Source organism: Nematolebias whitei, chromosome 4 (assembly GCF_014905685.2).
Source record: "Nematolebias whitei isolate Nwh7 chromosome 4, NemWhi1, whole genome shotgun sequence".
Classification (NCBI taxonomy): domain Eukaryota; kingdom Metazoa; phylum Chordata; class Actinopteri; order Cyprinodontiformes; family Rivulidae; genus Nematolebias; species Nematolebias whitei.
In genome coordinates, this window is record NC_056501.1 from 21,836,816 (window position 1) to 21,850,308 (window position 13,493).

The 13,493-nt window shown below is 39.8% G+C and overlaps 1 protein-coding gene across 1 annotated transcript; it reads right to left on the reverse strand.

The window, feature by feature from the left end:
- Nucleotides 1–447: 447 nt before the first annotated feature.
- LOC119408482 (nucleolar and coiled-body phosphoprotein 1) lies at nt 448–11,373 on the reverse strand. Its single transcript, XM_037675307.1, has 8 exons — nt 11,170–11,373; nt 7,277–7,329; nt 7,108–7,181; nt 5,487–5,551; nt 5,229–5,400; nt 3,590–4,954; nt 3,406–3,506; nt 448–820 (listed from the first exon to the last, which is right to left on the reverse strand). Exons 1-8 carry the CDS (start codon nt 11,269–11,271, stop codon nt 791–793), a joined length of 1,962 nt encoding a protein of 653 aa, XP_037531235.1. The 5' UTR covers nt 11,272–11,373; the 3' UTR covers nt 448–790.
- Between the last annotated feature and the right edge of the window lie 2,120 nt (nt 11,374–13,493).

The window sequence follows — 13,493 nt, forward strand, 5'->3', positions numbered from 1 at the left end:
AACCCAAGCAGACATTGTAACCAACTTAAAGATAATTTAAAAAACAAAACAAACGCACAAAAAAGCTCTACTCCAGATTCATGCGCGCCATTCATGAAATAAATAAAAAATAGAAATGCTATTTTGTGTCTTGATATAAGTTATTTAAAAACCATTTACAAAGTAGATAGAGTAGCAATAAAATGCTCCAACAATTCATCACACTTCACCCCTCGGTTTGATGTTCTGTAACACTGCTACAACACTAGAGGGAAGACTAGTTACACACTACTGTACAGTAAAAAATGAGTTTAATTTGTAACAAAAGCATTTATGTACAATTTATATGTGAAAAACTGCTGCAAACAATTTTTGTTTATAAAAAAAAATTGTTTCAATCATCGAATAAAAAAGAACTTTTCATACAATTAAAAGTTAATAAAACTACATTTATGCTTGATCTTGTCATTCACATAATTTGTTGAAGTGTGAAGTAGGAAACACACGGGGCAGTAATAAACATCAAAAGTTCTGTGAGCACAAACAAAAACATGCTTCTCTTGATTATCGCACTTAGGTCATCATTAAAAATGTAAAATATAAATTTAGAGAACACGTTTTAAGGTCTCGGGTTAAATTCCTACGTCAGACAAAGTGATTAAAGAGCATTTACTTTTGATACTAATCTTTTAAAGTAAGAAAAGTCATACCAAAATAAAATAGTCTGTTTCAGGAATACAGCACTTTAAGAAAATAGAATTATTGTGTGGCTTCATTCTTGGTTCCTGCATGGACGAACCGTCAGTTTTCCTCAGGACTCTGTGTGTGTGGATTTCCTTTTCTGTAAAAGATCATAAAGAAGTTTTTATTAAACACCAGCATTAAAACAGCTCCCTGCTGCTCTGGCCATGGCCGGATCCACTCTGGAGGGGCAGGTTGCCGGCGGGGCCTGTGGACTCGTCTCTACGGCCTCCTGGGATTTCTGCATTGTGGTTGCTGGGGATCGCCTGGGGCTTCCCTTTGCTTCTCTCTCTGGGGGGTGCGGGTGTCCCTGTTGGGGGACTCCCGGAGCTCCGGGCTTGGGGATCGCTGTGTGTCTGTGGTTCCGGTCTTCCCTGTGTTACCATCGTGTCCTGTGGGGACTGGTCTGTGGGTCCCCACATCCACTATTGAACATTTTTATGGAGAAACCTTATAGTGACAAGCATGCTCACACAGGTGTTTAGATTCAGATCAGATACACACTCAGCTGGGTTGTGGAGACCACTAAATATATATTGTATTACCATGTACTGTATAAAATACTTTCTAATGATGTTATAAGTATCATTATATATGTTGTTTGTTGTTGTGGTTTCTAGGTTTTGTCGTTTTTGTCTTTTCTTTCTTTCCGCAGGTCTAGCGACAGACTTCAACGATGTTGATTTGTGTTCTCTTTATCCCTCTCTCTCTCCTCTATTCCTATCTCCTTCTTTACCTTTTAACCCGTCTCTCACTTTTTTGCTTTGTTTTCGTCTTTGTTTTTCATCCCCATGTCCATTACATCTGAAACAAACCCAAAGCAAATTCTAATAAAGTTTAATTTATATATCAAGTGGAGCATTAAGGTCAGCCATAATGCTCTGCTTGTGAAAGTAAATCTGTTGGGCATCACTTGGACACTCAGACAATAATTCTGAGCGTCATAATGCCGGACAGGACAAGGGGAAAAAAAAACAACAAAAAAAACGGGTAACTTTTAATGCCTGCTGCCAAAAGTCGAAGGTAGGGCAATAATATTTTTGCCTATGTCGATTGTGTGTGTATGTATATGTACATATACATATGTATATGTACATATACATATACACACACATGCATTTGAGCTAAAAAAAAAACCCCAAAAGGGTTAAACCTGCTCCCTGATCTGTGAAAAGAACACAGTGTTGTGTGATTTTACTGCGAGACCCTCTGGTCAAAGCCACAGAGGAAACTGGTCGCCATTTTGTGTCAGCTCTCCATTAAAGCAGAAGGAGACACCCACTAGAGGGTTGGAGGGTGAAGTGTTTCAGTGTAAAATGCTGCTCTGTTGCTGTTCCATTTCTTAAGTGAGAATACTGGAAACTGTTTAGAGATAACAACATATTCTTTTGTTTAAAACATATGGCTAAAACTACATTTGATATCTTTTGCACTACAAGAAAGAAGCCTAATACTTGATTTGTTTATTATTTAAAAACTCTCTGGACATAGTGGTGGAATTTTCTTAATTGAGATTATTTTGTAGTATAGCAGTTTTCAAAATAAATGATGGCAAAAGGACACCCTATGCTTTTTTTCATTCCTATTGCAAGTTGTATACCAAAAACATACCGTGATATATATTGTTAACACCACCCTTCACAATACATATAATGATATGTATTTTATGCCATATCGCAATTCCCCATTTGACAATCAAATCAGCTGCATTTCAAAAATTGATTCGCGGCTGCTGGAGAGCTCAGAGGGAGGACTCGCTGTGCATTTTCTTCGAAATTTACCAAGATAACCACCTAAAAACAATTATTTGTTTGCTTGACATTATAGTAAAAGTGTGTCTCAGTTGAACTTTTCCTTAATAAATGCTCTTTATTGGTCAAATCAGCTGCATTTCGCCTGGGCAAAGTGGCAAAATGCAGCTGATTTGACGTTTGCTCCAGGAGTTCCGGAGCGAGACGAATGTGGCTTTGTATGGCAAGCCAAGTGTCTCATTAATAGCCACTTTTACCTATTAATGAGACACTTGGCTTGCCATATTAGTCGAGGTCCCTCTAGCAGCTGAAAATGGTCGTGTTTAATATTTTCCATGTCAGAATGAATGAAATTGTCAGATCAACCTAAAATTGGGCTATAAATATGGGAAAAAAATTATATTAGTAGCTTCGTGTATAAGTTGCAGGACTTGCAAATTGATGCAAAAAGGTGCAACTTATACGTCGAAAAATACAGTAATTAACTTTTGGAGCCAACTATAAATAAGTAATTTGGCTGCTACAACCAACTGAAACAACAAACAGAAATTTTTTATAATTCCACCAATTTTACCAATATTGAGGCTAACACATTTTTGTCTTAGCACAAGATGATGTTAGTTTAAAACTTTGGCGTGAAAGGCGATTCCTTTACAAGGGTGTGTCCAGTCCTGGTCTTCGAGGGCCACTATGCTGCATGTTTTAAAACGTTTCTCTGCTCCAACTCACCTGACCTGAATCAATGGGTGACTAACAGGCTTCTGGAGCACACGAGGAGGTAAATCAAACATCGAGTCAGGTCTGCTTGAGCTGGGAAACAAGTCAAGCATGCAGGATAGTGGCCCTCGAGGATCAGGACTGGACACCTTAATTTCATTCAGAACTTAATCTTAACTAATAACACTGTAAGCTTTGGATTTCAGTCTGGTGGTACCTTTCTGTGGGAGTCAGCCGGTGTGGTTTGTGTCGTTGTCACATCCTGAGCAAAAACAGCAGCTTCATCTGGGACCTCGTCTGATGTTAGTTTGCTTTTCTCTACGGGAAAGACAAAAAAAAATAGCAAACTTACAAGAATGCAAACTATATGCTGGCATCCCTGCAGGGGGTTCATGACTCACTTTTCTTCTTCTTTTTGTGAGGACTTGTCTCCTGGCTCTGTAGTTCCATCAAATCTGTATCAGATAAATGCTCCAGATCTTCTGGTTTCTTACAGTTTGCTGTCTGTGGAGTAGATATGTTGTCTTTACTTCTCACCTTCTTATGACCAGCTTTCTTTGTTTCTTCAACAGTCTGCTCTGAAATGTCTTCGTCAGGGTTCTTCTGTTTTGTTTTAATTTCTCGAGCTTCTTCCTCAGGATTTTCCTCATCGTCAACAGACTTTTTCTTTGCTTTCTTTTTCTTAACAGTACGCTCTGGATTTTCACCATCTTCAACACTGCGCTCTGCATTCGTTTGGACTTCTACAGCTTCCTGCTCTAAATGTTCCTCACAAATGGCCATTTCTGTTTTTCTTTTCACTTTCTTTCGTTTTACCTTTTCCTCCAATCTTTCCTCATTACCTACTGTATTTGTTACAGTCTGCTCTGTATTTAATTCCTCAGAACAATTCAGTTCGGAGTTGTTCTTGCCATCGATCCTCCTTTTCTTTTTCTTTGTTTCTTCAGCTGTATCAGCTGAATTTCCCTCACTTCTCTTCTTCTTTTTTATCTTCTTTTCTTGTACCGCTGACTCCGTCACGTCTTCTTCAGCTTCTGTTGTTGCACCTTTTGTTTTCTGCACAATCTTTTGCACTTTGTGTCCAGTCATTTCCTCGAGGACTTGTCCACCAGTCTCTGGTGCTTCAGTCTCCGTGTTGTCATCACGTGTCGCGTTTTCTTTCTCTCTCTTCTTCTTTTTTACCTTCTTTTCTTGTACCGCTGACTCAGAAATGTCCTGAGCAATAGTTGTTGTTTTTTCCATCACGTCGTCTTCAGTTGCTGCTTTTGCACTTTTTGTTTTCTTAACAGCTTTTTCCTTTATAACTTTTATATCCGTCTCTGGTGCGTTCCTGTCCGTGTTATCTTTATGCGTTTTATTTCCTTTCTTCTTCGGCGTGGGTTCAGATGCTATTTCATCTGTTGTTACCTCACTGGGAGGTAAAGGGATGATGGTGTTTTCAGTTTGTGGCTGTTTTTTAGGTGACACTGTGGGTGTAGCTGCTCTGTGCGTTGCTTTGCTGAGGGGTTTCTTCTGGTGTGGAGTCCCAGACGACAGGTGCGGTGTATTTTCTGGCCTGCTTATATTGAATATATCTTTTAACTCCCATGTCTGTGCTGCATCCTCCTCCTTGTTCTTTAAATTCATTCCAGCTGATTCATTATCCTGAACAGGAGAAGCAGATTTAGGAAGAGGTTTGGCACGTGGCTTTCGGACTCTTTTTTTCTTGGGCTTGGGTGCAGACGAGCCCAGAGCGTCGATGGATTCCATTTTGGCTAAGTCAGCCTCTGCAGAGAGAAAAGAAAAGGTTGGAGAGGTGGGAAAATACCCTCAAAGAGATGATCTCTGGGAGGTAAATAATTTTGTGCCCACGAAGAGGCTGTTTCGAAGTGGTTCTGTCCTGTCTGGTGACTCGAGCACATGCGCTGAGTCACAAAAAACAACAAAAAACAAAATCACTTAATGTAGGCTGACAGAAAACTGTTTGATGACTGCTCCCATCACCTCATCCTTTTCTTAGCCGAGTTACAAGAAAGATGCAGTCAACAAACACAGCCCTACCCGTCATCTGGAGGACCAGTTTCTTCCACTTCTCCACATCCAGACTGCTGTCAGAGTCCGAATCCCCCCCACCAGCAGCTGCAACCTCGCCTGCAGAGTCCAGCTTTGGTTTCTTTGCCTTGATGACACTCTTTGCAGACTTTTCTCCACTTTTAACCCGTTTCCCTGGAGACTAAGACACAAATAAACAAATGAAACAAAGATACGTAAATAAGTTGAAGAACTGCTACAATAAGCAACGAAGAGAGGGGGATTCACCTTTTTGGACGAGCTTGGATTTTTAACAGCTTTGTTGTTTTTCTTCCTCGCTGTGATGAGTTTGTCTAGACAAGTGAACAAAACGTGTTAAACTTCACAGTTTACATTGGACTTAGGAGGTTTAGATCAGGGGTTCCCAAACTTTTCCATGCCATGCCCCCCCCACCCCACAAATTCTTGCAGAGGCCCCCCCTCGCAAACCCACAAATGCTACAAAATATGTAAAGAAACACCAACTTTTATTCACTATATTCTATTAATTATTACAGCTGCTGAGCATAAAAATGTTATTAACTAACATGTTTTAAACACTGTTTTATATTCCCACTGAAAAAACAACAACTTTTCAACAAACTGTTGACCAAAAGAACAAAAGAAATCTAAACTCTCTCTCAAGCAAGTTTATCTGGAAATGACACAGATTGCCTGAGTGGGTAATTTTTATTATTATTACTATTTTTCATTTAGGGGCTGAGATGGTGTAGGGGCAGGGCAGCCGACTCGGGACCCGAAGGCCCTGGGCTCGATCCCTGGTCATTGTACGACTCGTAGTGTCTCTGAGCAGAATACCCAATCCCGAATTGCGCCTACATAGCTGCCCACTGCTCCACCTGGGTGTATCCCAGGTGCGATGGGTTAAAAGCAGAGCAAAATTTCATCTTTGTATGGAAACATAAAATGATAGCACTTATTATTATTTTGCTTATTTTTATCTTCTTCTCTCCAGCTTTTTGGGGCCCCCTAGCAGCCCCCACTTTGAAAATCACTGGTTTAGATAATTGTTGAGGCAAGTTAAGTTTTGTTAATTAAGATTCAATATGATTTAGTTTCATCGCTCAAGTCTAAACCATAAATGCTGAAACTTAACAAAAATCACATGTTTAAATGGTGGCTGTGGTAGCTCAGTGGGCAGTGCCGTGGTCTTGTAATCCTGAGGTTGTGGGTTCGAGCCCAGGTTGTGTCAGGAAGGGCATCCGGAGTAAAACGAATGCCAAATCTTTCGTGCGGGTTCACTCGTTGTGGCGACCCTTGAAGAAGGGAGCAGCCGAACGAAACGTCTAAAAGTGTTTAAACGCCACCAGGAGTCGTGCTTCTAGATGAGCTTCAATATTTTACTGAAAATAAATTGCGGTAAGCACATGCTAGCAGCATGGCAAGAATTAGTGTATATTTACGCACATTTTCACATAATGTTCAATTTCATACATCCCAACACGCGCGTGGAACATGGCGTTCACTATTTTTGTGTGTGTACACGAGGCTGCTGTTCACTGGTTTATGAGATATTTTGCTAACAGATACAGACACTAGCAGGTAAATGAGGCTCTGCCTTTCATGGCAGCGGACAATGATTATGAATTATTCAGCTACCTGAGAGAGAGAAGGAAAGGTTTTAAAGGAATATGATTTCTGTAAAATAAACACACAGTAACATGAAATGTGTTTGAGTTGCCACAACGAACGAGCTCCAGCCTCTTCAACACATCTACAGCCCACCCTCCTGCTTCAGGACTGCAGGGTTGTTGGGTACATTTGCTTATGTGTATGAAAATATACCACTAATGAGTATATGCAAGTAGTTTGATCCCAAATGTTAAAACATAAAAACAAAAGGTTACACCTTTAGTCGGCGTCGTTCCTTTTTCTCTTGGACTGGAACATTTGGCTGGTTTCTGCTTTTTCTTTTTGGACGTTCTGCCAGGAATGAAAACAACCAATTGCTGACATGTCACTGTACTGAAACACAGATACTCATCACGTTCAATTGGAAAAAAAAAAAAACAACTCACTTCAACCATGATTTGTAGATGTCCGATAAAGACACAGATGTGTCTGCCTCCCCCTGAAGACAATGACAGGAAATTAAACCACTTTAACAGGTTCAGACAAACATTTCCCATCTGAGCTCAAAGTAATAAAACCTTGATGCTAGTTTTCAAAATGCACATCTTCTTTTGTAATTTTCACAGCGGAGTCACTTTTTGCTTTTGCTTTAAAAATGATCAAGATCCCCCCAAAAAACTCTAAAACTCTTCACATTTATCTTTTGTTAAATTTTATTTTATTTTCTGTATTTGAATTTGTGTCAAAAAGTCTAAATGCTGAAAAAGTAATCATGGATGAGTGTTGATCTGAGAAAAAACACTGGAAAAGGAAACATTTGGAACTGGTGCTGGGTAAAAGACGTTAGGCTTTATTTGAACGCAGCAGTTTAATTGGAAGTGTTGGACCTAAAGGAGAATTTGAAGTTCTTTCTAATGCAACAAGAAGGGACTTCTTTTGTTCTCACTCGCCCTCGAGCAAGACGGACACCTTTCTCCCCTCTCCTGCCTTCCTCCTCTGCTTTTGCTCTTTGTCCTGTGTATCAGAGCTTCTACTTCAGCATCTTCTGCATCGTAAATTACTGTTATGGATTTGGTCAGCTGGACTTGTTGTCAAATTCACATATAATGTGTCTAAATGTGCTTGTTGGTAGATTTTTTTAATGTCTTAAACTGTGTCCTAACAAGGACAAGGAGTGAGAGATCTTTTTTTAAATATCCACAATCCTCACGGTCTTTCCCCTTTTCTTATCTAAAGAATAAAGGCCGCGCTCCTAAGAGCTGCAGCCACGTGCACTCCGCCCATCTTTCAGACGACTGTACGGAATATAATCTCGCTGTACTTCACTGTGCAATGACAATAACGCTTATTCTGATTGTGATGACTAGAAACGACAAATATTTCCTACATTTTCAAAGTTTAATATGAGTAGGCCTGTCACGATAACAAATTTTGCTGGGCGATTATTTGTCTCAGAAATTATTGCGACAAACAATAATATTGTTTGAAATTTGACATTAATTGGTAATTATTGTCAAATTGAAAAAGAAACTGTTAATTTTTTGCAAGTAATACATTTTTTGACCACTGGAAGGCAGTATAAGACTGTTTGAACTGAAGGATGGATAGTGAGAGAGCGAGCAGCATATCTCTTAATAAAAATGGGAGTGAGGCCCCTTGACGTGACATGGGCTGTTTCTCTCTCCTTTGTTTTGGTTCTCATAATGGCGGACACTCTGTGTGGATTGAGCTCTTTCACATAGCATTTTTCACAAAGCCTTTAATAAAAAAATCAGTAAACAAGTTCTCAGCTTCTTTTTGCAGAGAAAAACAACTTTTTACACAAAGGCACGAGTTTCAATTGTGAAATCTGGAGCTTCGACAAGATGGCGTCCCCCCGAGGTCGGCCTGTTAGCTCGTAGCTTAGCTTCTTTTAACAACCCAAAAACGTGGTTTTGGACGATTAAAATTGATTTTTTTTTTAAAAGAAAAAATGGAAGAGTCAGTGAAGAGCACCGGAGTTGAGCTTTTTGTCATCCAGTGTCTTCAGTAGAAAGAACGAGAGACCGAGAAACGATAAAGCCGATAAATGAAAATGAGGACGATAATTTTCATTTATCATGCGATGAATTGATTTATTGTTTATCACGACAGGCCTAAATCTGAGTAATTACCTTGTTATCTACGACAGTAAAACATACTAACTTTAAGATGAATATAATGACTCGAGGACTTCTAAAGCATTAATGTGGAAGTAGCCCGCCCTGGGGTTTAGAGGACCCCAAAATAGTGACAAAAACTAACTAATGAATGCCAAACACATTACTTGACTTATTTTTAATGCGTAAACTTCATAACTGAAAATACATTTGATTTGTTTATTCCTATTTGGATTATTAAGTGCTTAAATATTTCTGGTGGATTTTGGTGGGTTATTGCTTAGTTCACTTCATTTTTTCAAAGTCAAAACTAGTTTTAGTAATGGACTCTGTGTAATTCTAAGCCATAGTGATTTGTAAATATTCTTATTACTTTGTAAGAATCTGATGAAGTGTCGTTTCATAAAAATACTCTGTACTTGCACGCAGCAAAAGCTGCTTGACGTCAATTATATCAGACAACATACTTTTCATAAAGTCAGGTAAGTTAAACAAAGCGCCTGCATTTTCTTTAGTTTTAGACTTTTATTTAAAAAACAAACTCTGAAGTTTCAACATACTTTACTCTGTGTAATCATAAGACATTAGAATAGGTAAAGTGTTCGGTTTTATAAAAGATTGTTGTGGAGTTCCATGAGTATGGGATTGGAGACCAATTGGTATGGGTTGTTCGGTCCCAATACAAGTGGTGCAAAAGTTTGGTTCACATTGTCGGTAGTAAGTCGGACCCCTTCAGGGTTGGAGTTGGGACTCCGCCAGGACGGCCCATCGTCACCGATTATGTTCATAACTTTCATGGACAGAATTTCTCGGTGCAGCCAAGGGGCAGAGGGAGTCCAGTTCGGTGGCCTTCCCTGCTCTTTGCAGGTGGCGTGGTCCTGTTGGCGTCACTGTGTTATGATCTTCAGCTCTCACTGAAGCAGTCCGTAGCCGAGCCGAGTGTGAAGCGGCTGGGATGAGAATCAGCACCTCCAGATCTGACGCCAGGGTTCCTCAGCTGGAAAAGGGTGGAATGTTCTCTTCAGGCCGAGGGTGAGATTCTGTCTCAAGTGGAGGAGTTCAAGTTAAAGTAGATTCTGAAACCGGCCTTTAGTTTAAAAAAAAGTTTTAATTATGGCCCCCTTTTGTAAGCGAGTTTGACACCCCTGGTCTACAGTATTGCGGAATCTGTACCGGTCCGTTGTGGTGAAGAGAGCTGAGCTGTAAGGCAAAACTCTCCGTTTACCTGTCAGTCTATGTTCCTACCCTCACCTATGGTCATGAGCTCTGGGTAATGACCGAAAGAAAGAGACCATGGATACAGGTGGATGAAATGAGTTTCTTCTGCAGGGTAGCTGGACTCTCTCCCTTAGAGACGGGGTGAAAAGTTCAGTTATCCAGAAAAGACTCAGAGTAGAACCACTGCTCCTCCACACCGAGAGGAGCCAGTTCAGGTGGTTCGGACATCTGGTAAGGACGCTACCTGGGCGTCTCCTTAGGGAGGTGCTTGGGCATGTCCGACTGGGAGGAGACTCTGGGGAAGACCCAGGACACGATGGAGAGACTATGTCTCTCAGTTGGCATGGGAACCCCTTGGGGTCCTCCCAGAAGAGGTGGCTGTGGAAAGAGATGTCTGGGCCTCCCTGGCCCCACTCGACTTATAATAATAATAATAATAATAGATAATGGATGGACGTTGTGGAGTTGCCTCTTATTTGTCTTGCTGATATTCATGTATCTCGACCTTTTCTCTCTTCAAAAAAATGTTTGGTTCATGAAAAATACATACTTTATTTTTAGACTCTTCAAAGCTTATATAGTTGGTCTTATTTTTCCGGTGCGTCACACTTTAAATATTACATTAACAGTAGACTAGAAACTTTGATGTGCGCACGCGCACACACACGTATTTTAATTTGTCACAGGGCACCAAAAGTAGCTGTAGCCCAGGGGTCCACAAAATTCTTAATCCTGCCCTGTTCGTAGTAGTTGGTTGACTTCTTCTGGTTGTTTTTTATTGATTCATTCATTTGGTGTGCCCTGTCACATGTTATGGACCATAATGCTTTGTTTTACAAATCTCAACTTTCTTCACTGGAACTACAAACTCCTCCTCTGGCAACTACTAAAAGTTAAACCGGAGTCGTGTTTTTGCACAGAGTATAAGGACACCCAAGTTGTTACCGTCATTGTTATAACTGGGTGTGTGTCCGTGCGCTGACCTGAGGGGTGAGCCTGTGCAGCTCCTCAGCAGCTGAATGGAAACCATTCTCCTTCAAATGGCGGTAAACCAGCAGGTTCAGCTGCGACGCGTTTACTGACATTTTTTTTAAGCTCGAATAAATAAAAAAAAAAAACAAATTCCGCAAAGAAGATATCACGTTAGAACTAGCCACATGGCGCACCAACTTCCGCACGTCGAACTCTGAACCAGGACGTAGTTCCTTTAGCCACTGCCGCACTGCATGATGGGAGCTGTAGTTCTGCGGTGCTGGCTGTTAAAACTAGGAAAAAAAAACTAAGCTTTTCATTTGTAGCTACCTTTTTTTGTTCTTAGGATAACTACTAGCGGCTACGCTACAAAATGATCTTTTGGTGTTTCAATATAAATTATTTTTGCTCAGAAATTCAACCCTACACTTACAGCCGAGACAAAATTTCAACAACTGTTTAGGTCACTCAAGTTTTACTTTATTTAAACATATCATAATAAATCAGTTAAGTTAATTTTCAATGATTTAATGATTAAGATTTATCCAGAACATGATCAAGTGGTTCAATAGAAGAAAACTTGACTTCTTATATTGCACCAATTCACGACAAAAGGTCATTTCATGCAAAGGGGGTGAAGAAAAACAAGTCCAAATCATAAAATCAATTAATGTTCAGTCTTTTTTTCTTATAACGACCTAAAAATATGCTACACATTATGAAGTGCCCAGTTAGTAAAAAACTATGAAGCCAGCAGATTGGCTGAATCTTCACGTTGGTGCACATTAGTGACAGTGGAAAGGAACAACTCTGAAGAAACCTCCAGCGGAACCAGGAAGGGGCACATTCTGTCTCGATCGGCTGTGGTTTGAGGGGAAGAGTTTCTGTGAGAAGAAAATCAGAAGAACACGGTTAATAAAAGACAAAAATTGCATGTGTGATTATGGAGAGTGGAGGGAGTAAAACAGCAGCAGAAGGGGGAGACAGTCAGTTTGTCAGCAGTCTAACACTGTAGCAGCAGAACTAAGGGATAGCTTAGGAAACCCAAGCTGACCCCAACTATAGAATTTATCAAAAATGAAAGATTTATGCCTTGTCTTAAAATAGACAGAATGTGAGCCTCATAGAAAGAAACTGGAAATTTATGCTACAAGAGAGGAGCCTGAAAACTGAAAATTATGCTTCCCATTCTACCTTTCTCTAGGACCCACAAGTAAACCTAAGACCTGCTTGGTTGTGGCCCATTTTATATATTAAAAGTAAGATTTTAAATTCTAAAAAGTTTTATCCAATACTTCATGTTGAGTGTCTTAATTTATGAAGATTTTATTAAACATATGACCCATAACTAAGATAGAACTTTACTGATCCTGCAAGAAAACTATGTTGTTGTTTGACAATTGTTTTTTTTTAAAATTAGCTCAGATTTGGTCATTGAAAGCAGAAAAACTGTTGTGCCCAACAATTAACTACCGGTTAATATGATATATTAAAAAAAAAAAACAGACATAAAACAATAGAGCAAAATATGCGTGTAGATTATCCTCTATTTGAGAATATTTGGTCCAGGTTTGTGAACTGATGAGGTTGTGACAGTCTCGTTTTAAGAACTTCCTGTGCCCTTTCTGATTCCTGTACAAGTGAGTACATGTATTTATGGTTTACTGCACAGCTTAAAGCATGTAGAACGCAGTTCTTATGTATTCGGGCTCTTTAGCTGTACAAACATCAACAAAGGTCCATTTGTGGAGTATGATGCAAAGTAAAAAACTACTGCTGAGGCCCAATACTGACCACTTTTGTGTACTCAAGAAAAAAAAAAAAATCGTTCAACAAGTTTTAAAATTACCTTCCTCTTCTTCTCTCAAACAGGTACCATCTAAACTCTGTCTTGATTCTTTGTGTCCTAAAAATATCTCCCATCCAGAGCCAGACAATCAGGGCAATTAGAGAGCTGCCGGGAAGGTCAGCCTCGTCGACTGACAGGTGTGTTTGGACAAAAATGTGAGACACGACTTTTGCTGATTGGTTTGGGAAGAAAATAAAAGTAGCTGGATGAGATGGACTGCCAGGTTAGAAAAGCTGGTGGTGAGACCTTGGGTCAAATTAGAGAAGAGTAAAAGCAGAGAGTTGGGAGCTGAAAGAGACCCATTCATCAAGGAAAAACCAGGAAAGGAAAACAGTGCGGATTCCAAACTCAACGTTGGTCTTCAGCAGGTCGCACCAAGCTTGATTTCACCGCCCTCCTCCCCCAACAAATACACACACCTACCTACCTACCTTCCTCAATATATATATATATATATATATATATATATATATATATATATATATA

What these genes read in the sequence shown, in the direction of transcription:
- LOC119408482 (XM_037675307.1), bottom strand. Translation starts at nt 11,271, where the DNA reads ATGTCAGTAAACGCGTCGCAGCTGAACCTGCTGGTTTACCGCCATTTG. An exon ending in TGCACAGGCTCACCCCTCAG is followed by an intron (nt 7,330 to 11,169) that starts GTCAGCGCACGG and finishes CATTGTCTTCAG; the next exon opens with GGGGAGGCAGACACATCTGT. An exon ending in CGGCTGACTCCCACAGAAAG is followed by an intron (nt 821 to 3,405) that starts GTACCACCAGAC and finishes GATCTTTTACAG; the next exon opens with AAAAGGAAATCCACACACAC.